The 27,618-nt window shown below is 42.6% G+C and overlaps 1 protein-coding gene across 2 annotated transcripts in view; it reads right to left on the bottom strand.

Moving 5' to 3' along the window:
* Nucleotides 1-27,618, bottom strand: part of LOC124609704 (proton-coupled amino acid transporter-like protein pathetic) — a 328,159-nt gene that overhangs the window by 50,576 nt on the left and 249,965 nt on the right. For both annotated transcript variants that reach the window (XM_047140095.1, XM_047140094.1), the window contains exon 4: nucleotides 12,666-12,788. In XM_047140095.1, the coding sequence (XP_046996051.1) occupies nucleotides 12,666-12,788 (123 nt within the window). The remainder of the gene's footprint in view (nucleotides 1-12,665; nucleotides 12,789-27,618) is intronic.

Here is a 27,618-nt window from a genome sequence, read left to right on the forward strand (position 1 = left end):
TGGCCCATCGCAGTGCGGATGGCTCCGAGCAGCCACTGGCGTTTGCGTCTAAAACTCTTAGTCCCGCACACGCCCATTACTCCCAGGTGGGAAAAAGAGTCTTTGGCCATTGTCTATGCTGTTACCAAGTTTCACCCTTTCTTGTATGGCACGAAGTTTCGGTTAATCACTGACCATAAACCATTAATATCGTTATTTGGCCCCACCTCTCAGATTCTGGATAGGGCAGCCCACAGACTGCAGCGCTGGGCCTTGTTCCTCTCTAAATACCATTATGACATTCATTTCACCCTACCGGACAGCATGCCAATGCCTACGCTCTTTCCCGTCTTCCGGTGGGCCCGGATCCTAAGTTCGATCGGGAGGAGATTATGTGTTTCCATTTGGATGTGGCGTCCCGCCAAGGGGTTGATGGCTTCCCAATCGCTAGTTCTAGAGTCGCCAGGGAAACGGCAGTGGACCCGGTTATCCGGCAAGTAGTTCACCTCGTTCAGCAGGGGTGTTCGTCCCGACCTCCAGGCCGGGCCTCGGACCCTCTTCAGAGAACGGTATTCCATGCTTTGCCGTTTCATTTCAAAGTCATACCAAAGACACCAGGTTTCTTCCTCAGTTCAAGAAATTGGGTGTCACATCCACCGTTTCGACAAAATCCTGTGAAGCCTCTAAACACGCCTGCTTCTGATCATCAGTCAGGTGATGAGGCACAAGACAACAACATGTTTTCTTCTTCCCTAACTCCTGGGTAAGGATTTGTCACACAGATTCACTGTTCATCTGCAGTTCATCCACTATCATGCACACAGTTAATCAATGGTCTTCGTGATTAATGTCCTCACTTTCTCAGTATTTTTGTCACTGACAGCAGTCACTAGTCATCTGATCTGGGGATTGTCAGAAACACTTCCCCAGCCTCATCACAAATGGGCAAACCACTCTTACACACACTTCATGGACAGTGCTTGATCGCCATAAACATGTACCAACATTGCACGAATTTCTTTCAGGGTCTTGCCAAACTTAAAACAAAACTTTAAATTGATCCTTCGCTTATTCATTCCCCTGTTCTCAGTTCACAACCAATGCACTGAACAAGCACTTAGTCCAACAGGTCTAACGCGGAATACACACGATGGTCAACTGAACTACGGTGGGGGGCAGGTTGTCAACACCAGCCGCTATGCAGGTGCAGTGTTGTGAATCGCCAGGGCTGCCTGATTGACTGTTCTGATTACATTCACCAAACTTTATTGTCAGAGGTTGTATTTGCACATCAAAATATTCCTATTTTGGTGTTTTAAGTTCCAGATGGCATTTTCAAAAGTTTTGGCTATTGTCATTTTTCACACACTTTACTGTTTTAATTATTTTTAGTGTTCTTTACTTCTATCAGTAAAAAAGTAACCATTATAGTATCACTTTGTTGTCCATCTGTTCGTCTATGTGCCTGTCTGCCCAACACGTTGGAGCCCTCTTTCTTAGGAATGGGTGGGCACATCAAGTTGAAATTTATTTCACATTCTGAAGTCTAATGTCCCTTGGTGGTGTAAAACATTTAAGCTTCTAAATCAATGCAGTCAAAATATATGGCCATTTAGGTCACAAATTTTAACACTCATAAACTCATTCATCAAAACCTGTAGGGTACTTCTCATTGACCTAGAATAATGAAATTTGGCAAGAAGCCAGGTTTCACAGTACGAATAAGAGAAAAACTCTGAAAGTGTTGGAATTCATAGGACTGATATCTCATCACTATCGATATCGATAACAAGCAAAAACTGTTGAGGTTGGACAAACTATTTACATACATAATTAACTTTATAGAGAACCCTTTGTGTGTGAGTTCTACTCACACTTATAAAGATTTATTTTTTATTTTTCTGGGTATTGTACAGATGTCAGCAGAGTCTTCCACTTGCATTTGCATTACAATGACAACTAAAAATACTAGTAAGTGGAATTCAAAATACACACACAGCCTACTGTGCTAGTATCTTAAAGAATAAATGAAAATTCCCATCTAGATACCTGTTTGGAGACCTAAGGTATGAATTTTCATATCTCACACCCAGTGCAAAGTCCAAAGACATATTGAAATTTGAAACTGCTGTTTATTTGTTGCTCCCTGGTAAATTCCTCTATGCTATAGAGGCAGTAGTCAATTGAATATGCCTTCAGTCTGACTTTAAGACTTCCTAAAGTGTCTAGTGATTTCATTTCTGGACAGTCTATTGTAAATTTTTATATTTTACTAAAATGTTCCCCCTAACAGGGGTAAACGTTACTTGTTCAGTGGGCACTCTTTCTTTTGTCTCATATTATTGTCAATGAACCATCTATGTATAATTCTAGATCTACATCACTTCTATACTCTGCAAACTACCTTACAGTATGTGGCGGAAGGTACTTTGTGTATGACTCACTTCTTTCCTTTCCTGTTCTAGTGTCAAACAGTTTGTGAGAAGAAAATTTTTGAAAAGCCCCCATGTGAGCTTCAATCTCTCTAATTTTATGTTCACGATCTTTACTTGAGATATACATAGGAGGAAGCAATATGTTGTTTGACTCTTCTAGGAACATGAACTCTCAAAATTTTAACAGTAGCCACATCTTCATGCAGAAAGCATCTCTTCCAGCATCTTCCACAGGAGTTGGCTGAGCATATCCATGATACTTTTGTGGTTACTGAATGAACTTATAACAAAAAGTGCTGCTCTTCTTTCAATCCTATTTCCTCTATCAGTCCGATATGGTACACATTCCAAAATGACTAGCAATATTCAAACACCAGTGTTGCTTGAAGAACAATTTTGTAAGCTTCCTCCTATGTGGGTAGTCTACACTTTCTAAGGCTTCTTCCAATGAATCTCAGTCTGACATCTGCCTTATCTGCAGTTAGTTTTATATGGTTGTTTCACTTTAAATCCCTCTGTGTGCATATGCCTAGATATTTTATGGATGTAATTTCTTCCAGTGATTGTTCTGCAATCATGTAATCATACATTAATGGGTCTTTCTGCATATTTATGCACAGTACATTATTTTTTGTTTTTTATGTTGATGGTCAACTGCCAATCCCTGCACCAACTGCCAATCCTATGTGACTTCATGCATTTCAGAACAATTTTCTAGTGTTGTCATTTTTCTCTGTCTACAACAGCATCATCTGTGAAAAGCCTTGTGTAATTTCCAACGTTATCTGCTAGGTGATTCACATATTCTTTGAAAATTGATAATCGTATGAGACTCCCTTAGGGGATGCCCAAACTTGCCCTAATGTCAGGAGATTCTTCTACACAAAAGACTTGGATTTTTAATTGCATACTTCTTAACAAACACAGCAGCCTCCTAAACATACACTCATGCCAAGCAGACAATCCTCTTTTCCTGAATAGTGCTTCACAGAAAGTTCTTTTCCTTCTTTTCTATTATTTCCTTCTTTTCTATAATTTAAAAAGAAAGATTCATCTAAAAAAGCTGCAGACAGTGTGCTGTGTTATGCCAAAATGTAAGATCATATTGTAACTCAGAGTAAACAAAAACAAAATAAATAGTTTTTCAGTCAAGTTTGTTACACTATTGTCAATGACTCATTGGAATGTTTTTGTCCTATGTAATATCATTCTGGAGCCAAATTCATTAAAATTTTGTGCTATTTACATTGACTGAATAGTTTTGTCATGTATGTTTCTCTTATGGTTATTTTTGTTTCTTGGATTGTGTCAGTTTAATGTTAAAATACCTACCAGTTTCAAAAAAACAAATACCTCATTAGCTACTCCGAGAAATTTTCAGGTCATCTAGATTTGAGGATTTAAAGTACCTGTTAACCACATGGCAAGTAAGAGTGTTTTATTGTAAACCTGGCTGGCTAACTAGTAGTGTACTGTTTACAGGCACCTCTTGTTCCAGACAGGAAAATACCACAGAGATCATAAAGAGCTAATTTACTAGCTGAAATTTAGCTGGTACATGTGGTATAGTGTGGTGGCTCAGTGGTAGGTCAGCATATTTGGTCAGAGGGCAGGCTACCCTCTGCAATAAAAAAAGCTGAGTAAAGTGATCAGTGATGAACTTGAATGAGTGTCAGATGACATCTGCCCCAACCAAATGCAATGAACAACAGTTAAGAAAATGAAAAAAAAAAAGAAAAAAGAAAAAAGTGGTAAAGTGACAAACTACAAATCCAAAGGTCTCTGATTTGGTCCCCAATCAATCTTAGGATTTTTGTCTGTCACTTATCACTTCTTTCACCTCTGGCAATGTTTATTGATGTGAAAGATGGAGAGCTGCATGGTGGTCCAGAATACCTACAGTTCAACAACTGTAGGTCCCCCTATAAATGGCTGGATCAGTCAGTTCAAAAGTCAGAGAAAGTCTAAGGCATTCCACCTCCAACAGGACCCTGAGTAGTACAAAATAACCTTCAGACTAATAACTGCTTTACTTGAAGTATAAATAGTATTAAGCAAAGTTATGACAGTTTATTCTTAATACATTGTACAATTTATTTTTATTTTTTGTTGATGATACCTTGATTGTTCCCACCACTACCAGTTTACCTTCTTGATGGGGTCAATGGAACATCATGAACAAATTAATTGATTAATTAATTAATTAATGTGATGGCTGGATTGTTGGTTTTTCCAAATGCAGTCTGTTGTCTCTTATTTATTGCTAAGGTTCCACACAATGAAGCACTACCTTCTACCTACTGTGGGAAGCATTGCCTTTGTCATGGCAGATCAGGTAATTTATCAGCGTGAATGTGTACTAGCATCATTACCCTTTTTTCCCCCTACAAGGAAAGGAGGGATTCCTTGGCACTCTGTACATACGTTGAATAGCCTAAAGTGGACTTATTGAACTTAAGTGTATTGGGATTTTCTCAGAACACTGTCATCTTGTCTTCTCCTGTCGCTTCAAGGTGACAGAAACACTGTCATCTTGTCTGTTCCTGTGGCCTCAAGGTCACAGGCATCTCAGTGTTACATGTTGTAAATTCATATGGCAAATGAATGAATAAGAACAGTAGCATATACTCTGGACTCTGAATCACAACATATAATGCAAAGAGCAAAAGGAGTAAAGAAACATTTTATGAAGAACTAATTGTTTGTTGCAGAGTATGTTTTTTGAATGAAGCATACAAACTCTTACAAAAACTGGTATTTTTAAGCAAAATAATGTTTCCACTGTTAAATAAAGCACACAAACACTCTCAGTTCAAGGTGAAAAACACATTATGTGCAGTGACAAAGCTAATGCCCTAGGCTGGGCTCATAACACATATAAAGAGAGTCAGCAAGATGTCTGAAGTACAGTTGATTGCTATGAATGAAACTTCCTGGCAGATTTTTGTCTGTCACTTATCACTTTTTTCACCTCTGGCAATGTTTATTGATGTGAAAGATGGAGAGCTGCATGGTGGTCCAGAATACCTACAGTTCAGGAAGTTTCATATCAGCGCACACTCCGCTGCAGAGTGAAAATCGCATTCTGATTGCTATGAATGCTCACAAAAGCAAAATGTGCCTATGCACTTAAATACATGATAACTGTGCCATTGTCATTGAGAAATGTATCCATTTACATATCAGTATGGGCATGTTAGTACCAGTTAGTATACAGGGTGTATCAAAAAGAACCATCCGAGTTGGCAAGTCTATATTTCTGAAACTAATAAATACAATGAATTTTGTTTTTTGATGAACGGGAAACTCAAAAAGTTTTTTCATACCTTTCCATAGGTGTTCAACATGGCTCCCTTGAGATGAATGGCATATGTCAATGCAGTATTCAAACTGTTCCCACATTGCAGTGGGCATTTCTTGAGTTGCAGCTTCTACATCTGCTGTTATGTGGTGTCTCAGTTAATTCATTGTTTTTGGTAAGTGAGGCACATAAACAGAGTCTTTTATAAACCCCAACAAGAAATAATCACATACAGTTAGGTGCGGTGATGTTGGATGTCAGTAATGTAATGCTGAATCATCCATTGTTCAATAATCCTTTCATTTAAAAATTCCTGCACTTCCGGATGTCAGTGTGGTGGTGCTCTATCCTGTTGGTAAACAAAGTCATTTGAATCAGTCTCCAACTGTGGGAAAAGAAAGTGCTCAAGTATTTTGAGATACGTGCTTCCTGTAGCAGAATTTTTGACAAATAAAAATGGACTACACACATTTTCCCGTGAAACTGCACAAAACACATTAAATTTTGGAGAGCTCCTCTCATGTTGTAAAGCTTCATGTGGTTGTTCCATACCCGATATTCTCACATTATGACAGTTCATCTTTTTGTTTAAATGGAATGTTGCCTCGTCACTAAACACTAAGCTTGGAAGATAACTGTCATCCTCCATCTTGCTAAGAACAGAATTACAGAAGTCCATATGTTGTTGTTTGTCACCTTCATGAAGAGCTTGCAGTAGCTGAATTTTGTATGGTTTTATGTGTAAATGTCAGTGCAACACATGCCAGATGGACATAGGTGGCATGCTGAACTGTCGAGCTGCATGGCAAATAGATTTCTGCGGGCTCCTTATGAAACTATGGAGGATGCAGTGAATGTCTCTATAGACGCTCAAGTATGGCCCAGCAATTTGCCTGTACACAAACAATCTGTTTCTCAGAATTTTTCATCCCATTGTCTAATGCTCTGTGCTGTAGGTAGATCCACACCATTCCTAGTACGAAAGTTGTGCTGAACAGTTATTACTGACCCACACTGTGCAAAATATAGAACACAAAACACTTTATGTTGTCCCAACACCATTTTTACTAGAACTAAAGTGGGCACACTCCGCTGCTACCTAGCAGGAACCACGTGGAAATCAAGAGTTTGCTCCTTCCAACAGCATGTTGTTCATGCATGTATCTCAAGTAACACAATAGTTATGATTTTTTTTAATTGGATGATTCTTTCTGAAAAACCCTGTATTTTACAGAAGTTTCCAGGTATGTGTGCTTATGCCTGTTAATTATACCTTGACTCATTCTTAATCTCTGAAGGATCTCTACTTCATGATGGAATTTACAGATCATGATGTGAAAGTGAATGCATCTTGAGATTCATCATGGGGAATGCAGCTGAGCAGCCTATGATACCACTTCATGTAAATTTCTCAGTATGTGCTATGACATTGTTATGATGTTTGTTTAACATCTGAACAAACATGGACCTAAAAATGTAATGTGGAAATGTTTCGACTTGTGCGACAGTAAATCTAACACAAACTCCAGCCGCTTCAACAATCAGTTGTGAGCAGCTCCACTCTCACTCAGAATGAGATCTAATGCCAATAAGTCATGGGATGAAAAGATCACTGAAGGCCTTGTTACTGTCAGACAATTGACAGAAATTAACTCCAATGGAGGGTTAGCAATAATATGGCAAACGATTGGGGAGAGTGCAGGATGCATGGCTTGCCATGAGGAAATTGCCTCTTATCACTTAAGAAGTGAAACATCCACAATCCAAACCATATCCTTAGTGCAATATCTGCAAGGATATGAAATGAAACAATAACATGGGCTCAGTTGTGGGTAAAGTTGGTGGCAGATTTTTTTCTTTGGTAGGATACTGGGAAAATGCAGCTAGATGACAAAGGAAACTGCTTGCAAAACATTTGTGCATTCCATCTATACCTACACATCTAGACATATTAATAAATTAAGGCCCCCACAAAGATTTGTCTGTGAGTGTGGAAAGGATAATGCCAGGAACTAATGTAGAGATTTTGATAGGAATAGATTGACTGATTCATGAGGAAAAGGTGCAACGGCACATAAGTCCTCTGGCCATAGATACTTAGTATGTTACTAAATGGCTAAGTCACCAGGTCACAGTTACGGGTTGGCTATCTAACAACTTCCGGGGAAAGAAAAATTTGATTTTAAGTAGGTTCAAATGGCTCTGAGCACTATGGGACTCAACATCTGAGGTCATCAGTCCCCTAGAACTTAGAACTACTTAAACCTAACTAACCTAATGACATCACACACATCCATGCCCGAGGCAGGATTTGAACCTGCGACCGTAGCAGTCACGCGGTTCCGGATTGAAGTGCCTAGAACCGCACGGCCACCGCGGCCAGCCTTTTAAGTATGTCATGTAATTATTGACCAAATTTAAAAATTACAATTGGTGTCATAATCTATTCACTAAGACATGATCTGACATTACAGGCTTAACACAATAAATCAAGTATTAAAATTAGAAACTATGGATATGTCTTGTGGCAATGTAACTCACAGAGCACAAACTGTCCAGTATTTTAGATTGGGAGCACTTAGGAACTTCGAATAAACTTGATGCATAATTTCAAAGCTTTTTGAAAATTTTTCTCTCTGACATCCCCCACAAAATATTGAAAGAAAAAAGTTAGGCACATACTTTATTTTCACTGTGTATGCTGTAAAACTTCAGCATCAGGTATGACATTTTAATTTGTTTCATTTTTATCACTAACTCTATTCACAAGACATTTTGCAAACAGTATCTGCATAGATCCACAGAACGTACCAGCACAATTATACCACTGTACAACACAAAGTTCAGGAGATATGTCATGAACATTGACTTGCATGAAAAACTAGCTTTTCTAAAAATGGAGTGCAAATTACCTAGACTATACCCACCTAGTATTTGAAAATGAGAGCACTTAGCAAGTTCCAAAAAACCTTAAGCTCAAAGCTGTCTTGTGTATGGGAGTTTGATTCTTTAAATAAACCATGGAAAACACTGAAGTGGTAGAGACTTGAAGACATAAACCAACTACCCAATGTTTTAAGGAACATTCTTGCAAGCAGAATCTAGGAATATACTATGGCTCCCTATGTACCACTCCTTTAAGACATATAAAGTAAAGGGTAGGCTAATTACAGAGTGCATAAAGGTGTTTAAACAATAATCCTTTCCACTCTGGCTCATAATGTGCCCCAACATGGTGTAATGGACTGTACCCAGCCATATAATGACCAGCAGACAGTGCTGAATTCTGCTGCCAAGAGAAGCAATTTGAAAATTTCTTGTTGTTAAAACAAAGGTCCTAATTACACCACTCTTCCATGACTCTTTGCTACCTAAGGGCCGGAGCCTAGCTGATCATGGCAGTCATGTATCTGCAGTATTTCACCACTGCCTGTGCAATATCTGCAGACCTCAGCTGAATAGTTCCATTGCACATTGCACCAATATGTGTCCACCTCCCCCTCTCCCAGCAATCTTCTTGATAATTTGCTGTATCAAAGTGGATTTAGTGGGAACTTCAAGGGTTTTCAAGAAATATCAAACTATGATATCCGTTTGCTCTCCTCAATAGTTCTTTCAGATTTTGCTCTTACATCCTTCTATGCCACAAGGTTTTCTGCAATTAGTCAGTGTTCTAACCATTTTAGAGCTGTATGCCTACCCCAAACAGCGGAATAGCCCTCCTCATTTCACCAGCAGACAAGTAATCCTTTTAGATGGCTTGATGGCTTTAGAATAGATGCATCAGTGGTCATAACGTGGCTGCTGCCACAGTGTCAGAACACAGGTAGCTGGTTGTGCAGCATTCTAGAAGCATTGATGAGCATCCAATTTGATAGCTTCCTCAAGGCACTATCACTTACGATATTGTAGTTCACATTGCATTATTTGTGGTGAAGCATTTTACGAGGGGCATTCAATAAGTAGTGCAACACACTTTTTTCCTGTTGCAGATTGGTTTTATTCAGAATCCCAATACAACATGTTATTCCCCACTCTTTTGGCTACAAAAATCTGTTTCTCAACATAATCCCATGCAGTGCAATGACCACCTTACTGGGATGGCCAGTATGTCCACATGGTAACACTCTACTGGTCGATGTCAGAGCCAACATCTTGCTGTATCGCTAACCTTCCCATCATCCCCACACTGCTTCCCATCATCCCCACACTGCTTCCCATGGAGTTCACCCTTCATTGGGACACTGATGGTCCTTTGTTGCTCTTTATGGTCTTGTTTTAGGAGCTGAGGAACCAAGCAGACACAAAACTTTGAGTACTCCATCTGGTGGATGAGTTTGTCAGCATTACCAACAGACATGTCCAGTAGTGCAGTGAAATGTTTGTTTGTGATCCGCTTATCAGCTCAAATGAGACTGTCCAGACGCACTAACATTCCAGGAGTCACAATTGTAGGTAGCTGACCAGCATGCAGGAGATCAAACAGTGTTGCGCAACCTGGTTGTGATGGTGACAGATGCTTTGCCCAATGACTCACTGTGCTTTTGTTCACTGCCAGATCCTCGTAGGCAATCCGCAAACGCTTATTAATATCTGAGATGCTCTGATTTTGCACCAAAAGAAACTCAATAACAGCTCTCTACTTGGAACGCACCTTTGTTACAGACGCCATCCTGAAGTTTACATAGGAACTTCATGAAACTAAAGGGGCTGAAGTGGGTATATTCCACGAAGTCCCACAACAAAATCGAGGTTTTTTTCAACCGACATTGGCCGAGAAAAAAATGTGTTTCATTACTTATTGAACGTCCCTTGCATATCTGATGGGTGTGCATGAGGCACTGCTAGCCGCTCATATTTTAATAAAAATGCTTTGCGACGGAGAAAGAATATTGTTGTACTGCTAAACGTACGTAATTGTCCAAAAATGGAAGAGTACAGAGGCCGCATTGTTTATCTTTGAATAAGCGTACTTTCCTTTTTCGTATGATTTTGGAGGCCATGCAGAGTGTTTCATAAACCGTCACTGGAAAAGCAGCAACAGGAATGACAGAAGACAATTTTCACAACACCCCAACGTTCCTAGAGATGAGTGGAAAAGAGAGTAGTGTCTCTGTGATTCTCAATGGACTGTTTCCTCACTTTTAGGTCGACATCAAAGACTTCAATTAATGGAGAGAAATATTTGATCACAGGTGTGGTGAAAAATATCGATGTTTCAAACGAAAATTTTGAATCCATGGAAAAATTTACTTCGTTTCCATCTGGTCGATAACGAGGCCATTACAGATAAAACACAACATCAAGTAAAACAATAACAGGGTCAGAAAACGCCCACGTCTTTTACAAAGGAACCATCACCTTAATCGACTTAGGGAAAGCACGTAACCCTAAATGTGAAAGCCCGGAGTAGGATCAGGGCAGTTTCTAGGTGTTTTAACGCCCTACGGGAATCGAAAAAATGACGTCCTCTCATTTTCAGTACCATCAGTATCCCCATGTCACCCGCGCCCCTCCACCACCGCTAACAATCAATGGCACAAAAATGCGAATCTTTTATTATATTTTTAATCATTAAACTAAGGTGATCAGACGTCCTCATTTTCTGGGAACAGTCCTCAATTTTCATATTTTGTCCTCAATTCCCTTAAAACTTATTGAGGAAATAAATGTCCTCAATTTCTTATTTTTTGTCCCCAGTTTTTGAAATTTCCGAAAATAACTGAAATAGGAAGAATGTGCTTAACATTTTAAGCTGGAACTCAACTGAATATACCAGTACAACCAAATTCAGCATCAATTATTTAGTTTGTTTAACAATAAGAAAATGGACTAATATAGGTGTGGAACTATTTTCTGGTGCGAATGAATTTTTCCTTGAATTTAGAAATTATACTATAATGGGAGACATGCCAAAGCAATACCCAAGGGGGAAGAGAATGGGTACTTCACGCCCGCATGTTTAAAAATATTGTAAACTTGTCATGTACATCACAGTTTAAAATTTTGAAAAAAACTGTTTCTTATTTTTAACGATTTCTTATGCCAGATTCCGTAATTATTTTGAATTTTTTAGTAAAACGTAACCCAAAAATTTAAGTCCTCGTAGTGAATGTGACTTGCAACAAATGCCACATTCATATTTTGAAGTTCAGAATCCTCCTTACACATTAATACATCTTTAAAGAGTATGTTGTGCATAAACTCAACAACAATTAACGATATTTGTATTTTTAAATTTTTTTGTGGTGGTCATAAAGCACCCTTCTTCTCTGTGTACGCACTATGGAAAACATTGCTATTGTTAAGATTAATGTGAAAGATATTTTCAGTTTTGGACGATACTTACACATCAGTACCTATTTAAAAATGAGTTTTTAAAAATAAAACTTAACAACAGTTACCTTTTCTCACATTATGGAAAATGCTTTAGTGTTGAAAGGCTTAAGTAATGTTCCTTATGCTTCTGAAAACAATTCGGTGTTTTAATTTTTCCTCTTTTTCATTTTTTCTCCTCATTTGCTCAATTTTTTTCTGTTTGATTTGAAATTAATCTTTGGCGCCCCTAAAATTTTGCCGCCCTATCGGCTGCATAATCTTCCCTAATGGTAGAAGCGGCCTTGAGTAGGATTTCAACCCTGTTCCTCCTGACCAGGAGTTCTGCATCTAGTGCGCCTTCTGACTTGGTAAATCACCTACAGGAAAATGCTGGGTTGCTTCCTTGAAGAGTTCTGTTCCATCTGAAGTAGTGCTGGGTCTTTAATGACACAGACATCAACGAGACATACTTTAATCGTCGTCATTGCCCCTCGTCACTTACACTGAAATACTGTAGCTTTCAGAGTTTCCTCGCGTAGCTTGAATCAAGATACCTAGTATTCACTTGTATCTGCCAGCTGGTCTACCACTTTCGTAAACCTCCTTTGGTACCAGGTTTCAACCGTACTCACCTTGTGGCGCCAGCAATCTTACGGTCGGTGAGAGGGTCCCAAGGTGGGAGCCGACCGTCCGGCGAAAGCGGTTCCGACGCCTCCACATCTTTCGGGGCAGCCGGCGCGACCGTCACTTTATACCTGCAACAGGAGCCGAACGTCAATCCCCATATCTTTCTCTAAGGAAATACTGACAATTCTTCCTCTTTCTGAGCTCAACATCTCACTCATTAACTCATTATGGAAGGATGCTGAGCCAGTTTTTCAAGATAGCAAATGGGAAGTTGCGGTACAGAAAATGACCCAGAGATCACCGGTGTGTTTGTGTTTGTGTGTGTGTGTGTGTGTGTGTGTGTGTGTGTGTGTGTGTGTGTGTGTGTGTGTAGTGAGTGAAGTGTTATGAAACAACGTGTGTGTAGTGTGTGCAGTGACTGATAGTGAGATATGAGTGAACAGTGTGGCACTACATTATTTAATAAGTTATTTGTAAAAAAAAGTATTGTATACCAAGAGTAAATCTAATGATTGTTTTTAACTAGAAGTCTTAAATATATGTGTATACGTATTAGCTTATTTTAAATTGGTCTAAACTTGCAAATACTTTGACATGTCCTATATCCTTGTAAAAAGAGATCTACGAATGAATAAAGCTGCTGCTACTACTACTACTAAAACATGTTTATATTGTTAAGACTGAGCTGAAAGATATTTTCAATTTAGGATCATACTTATACATCAGTACCTCTCTCTCTCTCTCTCTCTCTCTCTCTCTTTCTTTCAGGACGAAGGAATTGAATGAAAAGTAGAAAAAAGTGCACGCGCAGCGCTACTGTCTGATGTCCGAGAGTAATTATGTAGCATTCTGAGGGAGCTAAGAACTGGTGGATATCAGAAAGAACCCAGCTCAGCAGCGAAAGCAAGGCACACCCCGAGCTCATGGTTCTGGATAAGTGGTACCTGCCTAGACAGCTGCTTTGTCATCGCAAGCAAAGCTCCTACAGCTTTAAGTACGAGGTGCATTCAAGTTCTAAGGCCTCCGATTTTTTTTCTAATTAACTACTCACCCGAAATCGATGAAACTGGCGTTACTTCTCGACGTAATCGCCCTGCAGACGTACACATTTTTCACGACGCTGACGCCATGATTCCATGGCAGCGGCGAAGGCTTCTTTAGGGGTCTGTTTTGACCACTGGAAAATCGCTGAGGCAATAGCAGCACGGCTGGTGAATGTGCGGCCACGGAGGGTGTCTTTCCTTGTTGGAAAAAGTCACTAGGAACCAGGTCAGGTGAGTATGGAACATGAGGAATCACTTCAAATTTATCACGAAGAAACTGTTGCGTAACATTAGCTCGATGTGCGGGTGCGTTGTCTTGGTGAAACAGCACACGCGCAGCCCTTCCCAGACGTTTTTGTTGCAGTGCAGGAAGGAATTTGTTCTACAAAACATTTTCGTAGGATGCACCTGTTACCGTAGTGCCCTTTGGAACGCAATGGGTAAGGATTACGCCCTCGCTGTCCCAGAACATGGACACCATCATTTTTTCAGCACTGGCGGTTACCCGAAATTTTTTTGGTGGCGGTGAATCAGTGTGCTTCCATTGAGCTGACTAGTGCTTTGTTTTTGGATTGAAAAATGGCATCCACGTCTCATCCATTGTCACAACCGACGAAAAGAAAGTCCCATTCATGCTGTCGTTGCACGTCAACATTGCTTGGCAACATGCCACATGGGCAGCCATTTGGTCGTCCGTCAGCATTTGTGGCACCCATCTGGATGACACTTTTTGCATTTTCAGGTCGTCATGCAGGATTGTGTGCACAGAACCCACAGAAATGCCAACTCTGGAGGCGTTCTGTTCAACAGTCATTCGGCGATCCCCCAAAACAATTCTCTCCACTTTCTCGATCATGTCATCAGACCGGCTTGTGCGAGCCCGAGGTTGTTTCGGTTTGTTGTCACACGATGTTCTGCCTTCATTAAACTGTCGCACCCACGAACGCACTTTCGACACATCCATAACTCCATCACCACATGTCTCCTTCAACTGTCGATGAATTTCAATTGGTTTCACACCACGCAAATTCAGAAAACGAATGATTGCACACTGTTCAAGTAAGGAAAACGTCGCCATTTTAAGTATTTAAAACAGTTCTCATTCTCGCCGCTGGCGGTAAAATTCCATCTGCCGTACGGTGCTGCCATCTCTGGGATGTATTGACAATGAACGCGGCCTCATTTTAAAACAATGCGCATGTTTCTATCTTTTTCCAGTCTGAAGAAAAAAAATCGGAGGCCTTAGAACTTGAAAACGCCTCGTAAAAAACCATTAGCTTGGGACAACGAATCAAGTCGCTCTGAACCATGTTCCACAGCTCTGTGTGTGTGTGTGTGTGTGTGTGTGTGTGTGTGTGTGTGTGCGTGTGTGCGTGCGTGCGTGTGTGCGTGTGCATGCGTACGTGCGCGAGGGTTTTCACAAGCGGGCTTACCCAATAATCCGAATTTTTTCAGAACTGTTCAATAAAATTAGCCGAATTATGGCCAACATTTTATCAGAGACATACTGCAACTGTATATACATTTAAATTATTTATTGTACCAATCTCACTTGCAAGAAGCTGCGAAATGCAGCTGGGACTGTGACAACAAATATTTAAAAAAAATGCTGTACCGATCTCAAACAGCTGTTGCCTGTTGTTGACTGAAGTGAGTATTTTTGGTAACGATGTCAAAATATAAACATTCTACTTGTAGTTTGGTTCATAGATGAGCTCCTTTCTGAGTATCCAACTGACAGACCAGATTATACAGCATTGTATACCCAAGAAAGAATCTATACGCTATTACTTTTAACTTCATGCCGAAAAAGTCACCTTGGCTTGGCACGACGAATCGAGTTGTTTTGAAATATGTTTAAGAGCTATGTGTGTGTGCGTATGTGTAAGTGCGCACACACTGCAGCAAAAAGTGTAGCTTTTGACTCAGCACATTGGAAACAGATCTCTCGCATTGATATGACAGTACACAACGTATTCAGAAAAAATCTTCAACCCTTATCGGCTGGAGTTACTGTAAGCGTTTAAGTCTGACCATGTACCGAGACAGGTGCAATGTGATGAGGAAATTACTCCACTTTTTGAGGAAGTTGGGCATGTGCTTGAGAAGGTCACATTGTTAATGAAGTCTCAAATTTTCCTGTCACTTACAGGTCGGGGGAACGGAATCGCATACACTGAACAGCTACTTCTTGCCACGAGAAAAATGTGGGAGGTCCAGGGCTATCACGACGCTCGACAACAAGAACTCACTCAACTTGTTTGTCTTGTTCTGATATATCCATTACTTTCCAAATTAAAAATGTTCCATGGTACACGAACTTATCAGCTACAAGCTCCGTACAACAGCGAACAGAGGATACCAACTAGAAGAGAATATTAAACGTAAGTCGCGGTATAGTAAGAAGCTGCTAGAAAACAGGTAGCGATGCATCTGTTAGACAGCCAGTGTTGATTTCGAATATTCACGAATAAAGGAACATTCTGGAAGGATCAGAATGACCTCAGATGATGGTCACATGACACGGAACCTGAGTGTGTTTTGCTTCAGCGATCTCCGGTCTCTTTAACACCTGTAATCATTGTACTGTTGTAATTAGTTCCCTAATATCATCGTCTTCTCGACGTAATCGATATTGAAGGTAGTGTACCAACCTCACATGCTGCCTCCAGTAAACCCACTGTTGAGTTGGTTCCATTTGTTTGTCTTTGAATTTCCAGCTGACACTGATAGTGTACTTGGTCCACGTATAGTTTCTGGGGTTGGACAATCAGGAATATTCCCTCTAACCATCCCACCGTGAAAAAGTTAGTTCTAAAGTGTTCAAACATGCAAGCAACATATTCTGTCCAAGATAACTTTCTCCTGTCCGTATTATAGACAATATTTGGTTGTCGCATCACTTCGAAACAATTGTTGGTTCTCCTTTCTTAAACAGCCAACAGTATCTTACTCTAGAGCGAAGACCCTTCAAGAAACCGCACTCGGATGTTAATAGTTCAAAAAATGGTTCAAATGGCTCTGAGCACTATGGGACTTAACATCTGTGGTCATCAGTCCCCAAGAACTTAGAACTACTTAAACCTAACTAACCTAAGGACATCACACACACCCATGCCCGAGGCAGGATTCGAACCTGCGACCGTAGTAGCTGCGCGGTTCCGGACTGCGCGCCTAGAACCGCTATGTTAATAGTTTCTCAGCTTCTTAGTTCCACACAACGACAATGGAAGTATTGTAGCATTAAATGATTTTATTTTGACTTCGTTGGAGATGATGGGTGAGATCCAAATCTGTATCAGACTGGAGTACGCTCTATCTGAATTAATAATCCTTTCTTTTTCATTTCCAAGATTTTCTGGAAGAAACATTACTCCCACATTTCTTTCAAGCTGGCTTTGCACGTAGTTTGGGCTAGGGCCCTAACGGTCTACCAGAACATGGTATCAGATGCATATAATGTGTATCCTTCCATACAGGTCGTCAGATTTTCCATTTGCTTAACTTTCTCAAATAACCTTCGCAAGCAACTTGTTTCAATTGGTAGTCTACTATCAGAATTGTCCATCCTATGTAGAATATGCTGTTTAACGGAGGGAGCGCAAATCGACAAGTACTACATACGCTACTGGCCATTAAAATTGCTACACCAAGAAGAAATGCAGATGATAAACGGGTATTCATTGGACAAATATATTATACGAGAACTGACATGTGATTACATTTTCACGCAATTTGGGTGCATAGATCCTGAGAAATCAGTACCCAGAACAACTACCTCTGGCCGTAATAACGGCCTTGATACGCTTGGGCACTGAGTCAAACAGAGCTTGGATGGCGTGTACAGGTACAGCTGCCCATGCAGCTTCAACACGATACCACAGTTCATCAACAGTAGTGGCTGGCGTATTGTGACGAGGCAGTTGCTGAGCCACCATTGACCAGACATTTTCAGTTGGTGAGAGATCTGGAAAATGTGCTGGCCAGGGCAGCAGTCGAACATTTTCTGTATCCAGAAAGGCCCATACAGAACCCGCAACATGCCGCCGTGCATTATCCTGCTGAAATGTAGGGTTTCGCAGGGATCGAATGAAGGGAAGAGCCACGGGTCGTAACACATCTGAAATGTAACGTCCACTGTTCAAAGTGCCGTCAAAGTGAACAAGAGGTGACCGAGACATGTAACCAATGGCACCCCATACCATTACGCCGGGTGATACGCCAGTATGGCGATGACGAATACACGCTTCCAATGTGCGTTCACCGCGATGTCACCAAACATGGATGCGACCATCATGATGCTGTAAACAGAACCTGGATTCATCCGAAAAAATGACGTTTTGCCATTCGTGAACCCAGGTTCGGCGTTGAGTACACCATCGCAGACGCTCCTGTCTGTGATGCAGCGTCAAGGGTAACCGCAGCCATGGTCTCCGAGCTGATAGTCCATGCTGCTGCAAACGTCGTCGAACTGTTTGGGCAGATGGTTGTTGTCGGAGGAATAGAAATGGTTACACAATCATAATTTTCGACATGCTACTCAATGCCCGTTGAAGATCCAGTGGCACTTGGGACCTCATTTCCATGCTACGAAGGTAGGACGGGCCAGTATTTCATAACTTCTAATAGGAAATCCCATTCGCAACGTTGCATTGCTTCGACATATCGAACAGGAAACTACTCGAAGCGCCATTGTGGCCGCGTAGCGAACTACGACGTATCATAACAGACAGGATACTGCGACCGGAGCTCATGTATTGCGCAGACGTAGAGCAGACAGCGGATTCTAAACATTACAATACTTGCGCATTGTTTACTGCTTGCACAGCTACATGTCATCTGGAGGATAGATGTGCAAGTTGACAAAGGACGTTGCAACCGTAGAAGAAAAAACTGAAATGATAGTGATTTACGAAGGACGTAGCAGAAATGTTGAGGGTGCTGCTGCCTTGCATGCCAAGCGCTTTCCAGAGAAATATCGCTCTCGTTCGTTCAAGGTTGTGAACCCCTTTAGGTAAGAGTGCAGCGTACAGAACAGCAAAATGAAAGGAAGAAAACGTGTTACAGGAGAAATGAATTAAATAGCTGTACCAGCGGCAGAGGACCACAACTCAGGGATAAGCGCTCGGCAATTACACTGCGATTGCTCTACGTCCGTAGGTAGTATTGTCACAATAGTGCAACGTCATAAGTACCTTCCTTACCACGTGCCACTACATGAAGAACTTCGTGGCGTCGCTTTCCATAACCGGGCGGTGTTATGTGATTGGGAAGGTCAACGAATGCAAATGACCGTCACGTTCTTTGCCGAGGTGTTATTTTCCGATGAGTCTACATTCACAAACCATGGTAGCGTTAACCGGCATAGTATGCATTACTGAAACGTAGACAGTCCCTACCGGTTACGGCAAGATGACCATCAACGCCTTTGGTCGGTTAATGTATGATGTGGCATCATGGGGAACATATTTTACCGACGGCGCGTTGAATGGACGCAGATATCGAACGTTTTTGGAACAGGAACTACCGGTACTACTGCAGCGTATTGCCCTGGACGTTCGACAACGTACGTGGTTTCAGCATGACGGTTGTCCAGCGCATTACGTAATTGAAGCACAGGATGTATTAGACCTTGTTTATACTGTTCGGTGGATCGGCATAGGTGGCCCTATTAATTGGCCCGGTAGGTAGCCGGATTTGACGTCACCAGATTTCTTTCTGCGGGATTATTTAAAAGATAAGGTGTACCAGTAAGTGCCCACAGGCCGTGGAGACATGGTCAACTGCATCAGAAACGCCTGCACTGACATTCCTGCTGATATGCTTCTGTCCTGCGTACGGTCGTTTGAAGAGCGACCACGGAGTGCTAAGTGTATTGAAGTTGGTGGTACTACGTTTGAACTCTTGCTCTGACTGGAAAAGTAGAGTAGTGTTCGCCTCGAGCCACAGCCACAGTGGCGAGTAGTTCCCCTGTTCGACACGTCGGAGGAATGAAACGTTGCGAATTGGGTTTCCGATTTTAAGTCGCGAAATACTCGCCTGTCCTGTTCTCGCAGCAGGGAAATGGGGTCCCTCGTGACATTAGGTATTCAAAGGCTATTGAGTAGCATGTCGTAAATTGCGATTGTGTATCCTTTCTGTGCCTCTGATTACAGCGCCATCTGTGGCAAAGCGAAGAAAATGCGTCAGACAAAACGTATATAGATTTTTCCGTAGAACCGTAATCTGCAATAAAAAATGGGGTTCCCATTGAAGATTTCAAAGTTGCCCCATGCCACCCACGTAGGGGGTGTGGTGGAGGTCGAGTGCGGTATCATTAGGTGCCCCCCTCCGAGACAAACAAATTGAAATTATACTTTTTTTGATCCGATATGTAGTTTTCGAGATATTTCAATGTCTTCATTTAAACCGAACACCATGTATAAACACAACGACATGTAGGCAAGGTGTTGGTGAGGCCTTCGAACTGAAACTTTTTGATCGCCCCTTATACATATGGATGGCGTTAGTCCTAACTACTTTATGCAGTTGCGCTGAAATGCATTCATTTTCATGTTCAAGAATGTAGTACAATTCATACTAATTCGACGTTTGTTGCATGTTCTCGTCATGATGTTGCAATTTTAATGGCTAGGAGTATGTACAAGGTTATTCACAGATATCTATTGGGTTTCAGAAGACGACTGCACAAAAACTACAAAACATACAGAAAAATTACACACACCGTTAGATGTAGCATTTTTCAAAGTTTCGATTCGTAATACGCGCCATGGGGGACAGGCGTGTTAGAACATACAGACAAATCATCCACCTGATACTGTCACATCGAATAAGTTTCCACCAGCAGATAGGCGACCCAATGAACAGACTTCCGAAGTGGGGTGCTGTCGCATCTTCTTGGGCAGTTAATGTCAGCAACTTCAGTTAATTGCACACTCATATTGAGATTTGCCGTGTCACTCAGGCGCAATACCTTCTTCAATTGCACGCTCGTATCGATATTTGCCGTGTCACAAACGGTGACCATACTGAGCACCGTATTGTGAGTTTAAAACAGGAGGTACTCTATTCACTGGTATGTGTCTCTCTGTATGTATTGTAGTTTTCGCGCAGTCGTCTTCTGGAACCAGAAGGTATTTATGAACCGTACTTCTTGGACAGGGTGGACAGAAAAAGTCTGAAGAGCTTTGCAGGTAGTATAAGGCGCCATATCACGGATCGCGCAGCTCCTCCCGCCGGAGGCTCGAGTCGTCCTTCGGGCATGGGTGTGTGTGCATTGCTCTTAGCATAAGTTAGGTTAACTAGTGGTTAAGTCTAGGGACCGATGACTTCAGCAGTTTGGTCCCTTAGGAATTCACACACATATCATTTCAACTTGCAGGTCGGTTGTACTGAGAAATAATTGCTAACAGAAAATTCGACACGCTGTGCCGTTTCCAAGCTAATTAACACTGAAGTTACATGATCAGGCCGCTGTGCGCGCAAATTCAAGCGGCCCGCCGATACAATTGCTGTCAGTCGCTCTCATAGTGCAGATGATGTGATGGCTCACGGGGCTGGTCAGCCCTTGGCTCGGGCTCGATCCCTGCTACGGCCCCGTGTCCAGTCTTTGTATGCTCTCATGTTCGGTTTTAGGAAACCAAATGAAGAACACGTTTGGTGACACCGTCACAGGCGGGACGCTTGAATTTGCACGCGCAGCGGCCTGAGTGGCTAACTTCAGTGCTAAGTGACTCAGAAACGGCGCCATATACCCAATTTTTTTCTTAACAATTATTTCTCAGCACAGCCTACTCTGCAATTCCCTTGCAAGCTTTTCAGGCCGTTCCCGACCACCCTCTAAGGATGAAACAGGAACTTACCGGCGCGTCGACTTGTCTAGACACTGAAGAGGGACAACGTAGGTCAAGTGGGAGGCGGGGATGGGAAGAGAAAGCACTACTTGAGACGAGAAAGCGGACCTGGATTATAGCGCCATCTGTGGCGGCACGAAGGAAATGCTTCAGACAAAACGTGTGCAGACTTTCCGTAGAATCGTAATCTGCAAAAATAAAAAAGGGTCCATTGATGATTTCAAAGTTGCCCCCTGCTACCCACGCACGGGTTGGGATGGCGAGTCGAGTGTGTCGCAACGTTAGATGTCCATTTCGGGGACAAACAAATTGGAATTCTAACTTTTTTTGATCCGATGTGTAGTTTTTGAGATTTTTCAATGTCTTCAGTTAAAATGAACACCCTGTGTACCTACATCGGAGTCGCGCTGGATTCCACACACGCTGCAGCAACGTCCTGAGACGGAAACTTTTTGATCACTCCTTGTGTTCAGGGTATTCCAGAAATGTCGCGACAGACTTCCCGGGAGCTATACAGGGTGTCCTGAGGAACAAATCGAGGACAGGAAGTCGTGCCCGGAAACGTCATCCAATGACGCTATAGACCGTCGGAGATAAAGCCGCAGCCACCCACCACTAGCTACGCCTTCGACAGCAAACGTGACATTGTATACTGACAAAATGTTGGCGGAACGACTAGCAATGTTGTTTATGGCGACTGATTGCCACGATCGCCAGTGGAGAAAAAAAAGCTAGCTGCTGTATAGACAGACCTTGTCGCCTATGAATGAGATGCTCTGTTGCCTCGGTGAATAACTGTTTCAGACAAGGGTTTCCATTTGCAGTTTTGATAACTTTCCTTATGCTTTGACCACACTTTTATTTTTCCAACAGCATCACGCGCTGCGACATTACGTCATTTCCAAAGGCAGTGTTATGTCAGTCACATAAAATTGTTCATATGACCGACATAACACCGCCTTTGAAGATGACGGTAAGTCGAAACGTATCATGAAAGTGTGGTCAAGATATACGAAAATTTTCCGTAAGTGCATCCAAATGGCCGCATCGTCTCACAGCATGTTCATGCAAACTGGATCTGCAGTTTATTTTCTCCTGAAACCCTCTAAAATCTCCAGAGTTTCTCGGTATACAGCAGAAAAATAAACTTCGGCTGGAAACTTGCGTCCGAAACTGTAATCGACTGAGGCAGCACAGCATCGTGAATTCAGAGGAGACAACGCCTGTCTTCGCAGAAGCTAGCTCGATTTTCTCCACTGGCGATCGTGGAAATCAGTCACGATCACTGAATAACAAACAACATTGCGAAACGTTCCGCTTACGGTCCCTCAGCGTACAAACTCACGTTTGTTGCACAAGAACTAGCCTAGTGGCAGGCGACGGCGCCCGTAACTTCGACGCTCAGTAGCATCGTTGTATGGCGATTACAGACAGGGATTCCTATCCTTGATTTGTTCCTCAAAACACCCTATACAGCCCCTAGAAGTTTGAAGCAACAAAAATGGTTCAAATGGCTCTGAGCACTATGCGACTTAACTTCTGAGGTCATCAGTCGCCTAGAACTTAGAATTAATTAAACCTAACTAACCTAAGGACATCACACACATCCATGCCCGAGGCAGGATTCGAACCTGCGACCGTAGCGGTCGCTCGGCTCCAGATTGTAGCGCCTAGAACCACACGACCACTCCGGCCGGCTTGAAGCAACATTTCTGTACATAAGGAAAGATTACAAATTGTGTTTCTCATACAGAATCGCATCTCAGTGTTGGTTGTTTGCGTCACATAAAGAGAAATGTCTACCACAATGCGTCAGTATTATGCAGGGCAGGATTGTGGCATAACGAGACTGCAGTTTATTTTTCTGTGATGTTGCTGCTTGTATTGGACGGGATACCGTAACTGTCACGTGGACATGAAATCAGTGTAGTCAGGAGGCCATACTCAGTGCCATATAGGATCTCAGTGACCCAGCAGCGACAATATTGGACGCAGAAGTGGCAACATGTCAGATTTTCACATGAATTCTGGTTCTGCATTCAGCTTTACAAACGATATGTCAGTGTGCGGGGGGACCAAGCAGAACGATGGCAGATTGTCTTTGTCATAATCGTAACAGACCAGCATCTGACGTGATCGTTGAGGGGTGCCATCAGGTAGACAACACGTTCATCTCCAGTTTGCATGGCCAGTAAACTGGACTGGGTATGCCACTGGGTACACAATACGAGTACCTCCAGTTTGCATAGCTAGTAAACTCGACAGCAGCCATTGCATTTCTGATGTATTAAGGCTGATGGCCATGTCCTATCTTTGAGGTCTCCACGACATTTTGTTTCAACGAGATGGTTCAAATGGGTCTGAGCACTATGGGACTTACTTCTGAGGTCATCAGTCCCATAGAACTTAGAACTACTTAAACCTAACTAACCTAAGGACATCACATACATCCATGCCCGAGGCAGGATTCGAGCCTGCGACCGTAGTGGTCGCGCGGTTCCAGACTGTAGCGCCTAGAACCGCTCGGCCACCGCGGCCGGCTCAACGAGATAGTGCAAGAGCAAATGTTGCCCATTGATCCATCTCGACACTGAAGGAGTTCAACTGGTGTTCTGGCCAAACGTTCACCAGATCTGTTACCCAAAGGCCGCTCGGTTAGAGGCGCCATGTCACGAATCGGGCGGCCACTCACGCCGGAGGTTCGAGTCCTCCCTCGGGCATGGGTGTGTGTCTTGTCTTTAGTGTAAGTTAGTTTAAGTAGTGTGTAAGTCTAGGGACCGATGACCTGAGCAGTTTGGTTCCATAGGAATTCACACACATTTGAACATTTTTAGTTACCCAAAGCAAATGTCTGAACACGGGTTGCCCACTGACTGGTACACCACACTCAACAGCCACGCTGGTGTGTCTGCTGTAGAAATGAAGCAGCATATAATGTCGTACTCGTGTCTGTTTTCCAAGATCAGTTCGACTTGATGCCCTGTCAGGTTAGAGCCATTGTTCCTGACAGAGGTGGGATCTGTGTGTACTAAACTTTACACCTTACATAACCTCAAATCAGGATGGTACAGAATTCCTATTACACAGTTATAGGTGTCATAGAAGGGGATATGAACAGCAGTATTTGGTAGTAAACCCATGAACGAAAATGCGGCGTTTGTAAGATAAACGACTTTGAAAGAATGGTAAAAGGTACACTGCGTGTGCATCAACCAAATCGTATCTGCCTGAACTACAACATATGCTCGAAGTGGCGACCACGAGTTTCGGTGCACAAAGTGTACCTATGAACACTATTCACACGCACACCGTCCAAAAGTCCTGCAGTGTCCCGAACGACCTCCACTGTAGCCATTAGACGGGAAAGGAGATGTTCCTGTGACTTCACAGGAGCCTCGTAAACAATACTCGTCTAGTAGTCCCACAGGAAACATCCACAGGTGTTAAAGTCGGGCGATAGTGGTGGACAACGAATCGGACCACAGCAACCTATCGACCTGGCCGCGAATGTTTGGTGAAGGTGCTGACGGACGCTACGTGAAAAGTGGGCCGGCGCGCCATCATGCTGGAACCACATCGTCCGACTGGTATGCAATGGCACATCCCCCAATTGCTGCACTAGTACATCCTGCAGGAAGGCCAAGTAGTTGTGATCCCCTAGAGGAGGCGGTAGAATACACGGGCCAATCAGACGACCGTGGATGTTACAAGCTCACACGTTAATATCGAAACGATGTTGAATTATGTAGGGATGTGTGGCATGAGGGATTTCCTCATACCAAATGTGGCTTTAGGACAATTGAGCAGACCTTCTTTTGTAAAATGCGCTTGATCTATGAAAAGAATAATCCGAGGAAAGTCGTTGAAATGGTGTAGGCACCATGTATAGTTATCTGCGCTAAATCAGTTGGACACATTACCTGCGCCCATTGGAGGAGGGATGGGTGAAGTTGCTGTTTATGGTGAACTTGCCAGAAGCTGCTCTGGGATACATCCACGAAACTTGCGGTGTTGCTGGTACTCGTCGGCGGGTTCTGGTCGACCAGTTGGAGGACGTCGTCTTCCACGTAAACAGTGCGGCGCGTCCGGCCACGACCGCAATCGCCCGTATTAGCCTTGAAAGTGCCGGTTTCCCGAAGCCGTTGTTCCAATCTCGCAAAATTGGCATGTGGTGGACAGGGACGACCCGAAATCGTTCGTGATACAGGCGTTGTCCTAACTGACCATTTCGTCCACTTTCACCGTAGATGAGCAACACGTCTGTATACTAGGAAAACAAGTAGTCTGCCATTTTGTAAAGCGCTGGCTTTCTCGGTCAGTCAGTGCCAACTGATGTATATGCACTTCAGTTCATTGGGTTATTCTCTGATGACACGTGGCTTTAGGTCACACAAGACACCACGAGACAAAGCACAGTCTATATCAATCTGTATTACCTTCCATCGTTCAAAGCCGTTTATCTCCCAAAAGGTGCATTTCCAGACATGGGTTACTACCAAATATTGCTGTTCTGAGACCCGTCTAGAACACCTATATCTGTGTAATAGGAACTATGAATGACCTTGCAGCCGGCCATGTGGCCGAGCAGTTCTAGGCGCTTCAGTCTGGAACCGCGCGACCGCTACGGTCGCAGGTTCGAATCCTAACTCGAGCATGGATGTGTGTGATGTCCTTAGTTTAGTTAGGTTTAAGTAGTTCTAAGCTCTAGGGGACTGATGACCTCAGAAGTCCCATAGTGCTCAGAGCCATTTGAACCATCACCTTGCATAAATCTGATAATGCATTCTATAAGCTCTTTAGTACATTCATCACTAGATCATGGCACTATATTATACTAGTGTCCGCAACTTATGTGTCACTGCCACGTAAACTAGATCGGTGAACGTTGAACCATACATAGAAAAAACTGCTGCAATATAGTACAGTGCAGTACACACGATAACTGAAATACGAGGCGTGTTTTTTAAGTAAGTACCGTTTTGAAATTTAAAACAAGACGTGCTAAGATATCTCAATAATTTTATTTTTACTTGAAAGCCTGTACCTTAATCTACTTTTCTACATAATTTCCGTCAATATTGAGGCACTTGTCATAACGTTGTACCAGTTTTTGAATACCCTTCTCATAGAAGTCTGCCGCCTGACTTGTTAACCACTTCATCACCACTGTTTTGACTTCGTCATCGTCTTCAAGACGTTGACCGCCCAGGTGTTTCTTCAAGTGCAGGAACAGATGGTAGTCACTGGGCGCAAGATCGGGGCTGTGCGGAGGACGATCTAGTTTCCCAGCGAAAAGATGTGATGAGATATTTGGTCTGATTCGCCACATGCGGACGGGCATTGTCTTGCAGCAAAACGATGCCCTTGCTCAACTTCCTTGGACTGTTGCTTTGATTCTGGTGTGACGTAGACCACCCATGTTTCATCGCCCGTAACAAAATGGTTCAAATGGCTCTGAGCACTATGGGACTTAACATCTGTGGTCATCAGTCCCCTATAACTTAGAACTACTTAAACCTAACTAACTTAAGGACATCACACACATCCATGCCCGAGGCAGGATTCGAACCTGCGACCGTAGCAGTCGCGCGGTTCCGGACTGAGCGCCTAGAACCGCTAGACCACCGCGGCCGGCCTCGCCCGTAACAATTTGGCTTAAGAAATCATCACCGTCGTTGTGGTACTGCTCAAGGAAAGTCAATGCACTGTCTAAACGTTTGGTTTTGTGCGCATCTGTCAACATTTTCGGTACCCAATGTGCGCACAATTTTCGATAATTCAAGTGCTCTATCACAATGCCATACAAAACACTACGAGAAACATTAGGAAAGTCATCCGGCAAGGAGAAAATAGTAAAGCGTCTGTTTTCTCTCATCTTATTGTCCACTTCTTGCACCAAACTTTCATTAACGACCGAAGGACGCCCACTCCGTTGTTCATCATGCACATTTGTGCTGCCATCTTTAAATGCTCTCACCCACTTTCTTACCATTCCATCACTCATAATGTTTTCTCCGTAAACTGCACAGATCTCACGGTGAATATCGATCGCTTTTAGGCCT

The sequence above is a fragment of the Schistocerca americana genome, chromosome 1, assembly GCF_021461395.2.
Source record: "Schistocerca americana isolate TAMUIC-IGC-003095 chromosome 1, iqSchAmer2.1, whole genome shotgun sequence".
In the NCBI taxonomy this organism is placed as follows: domain Eukaryota; kingdom Metazoa; phylum Arthropoda; class Insecta; order Orthoptera; family Acrididae; genus Schistocerca; species Schistocerca americana.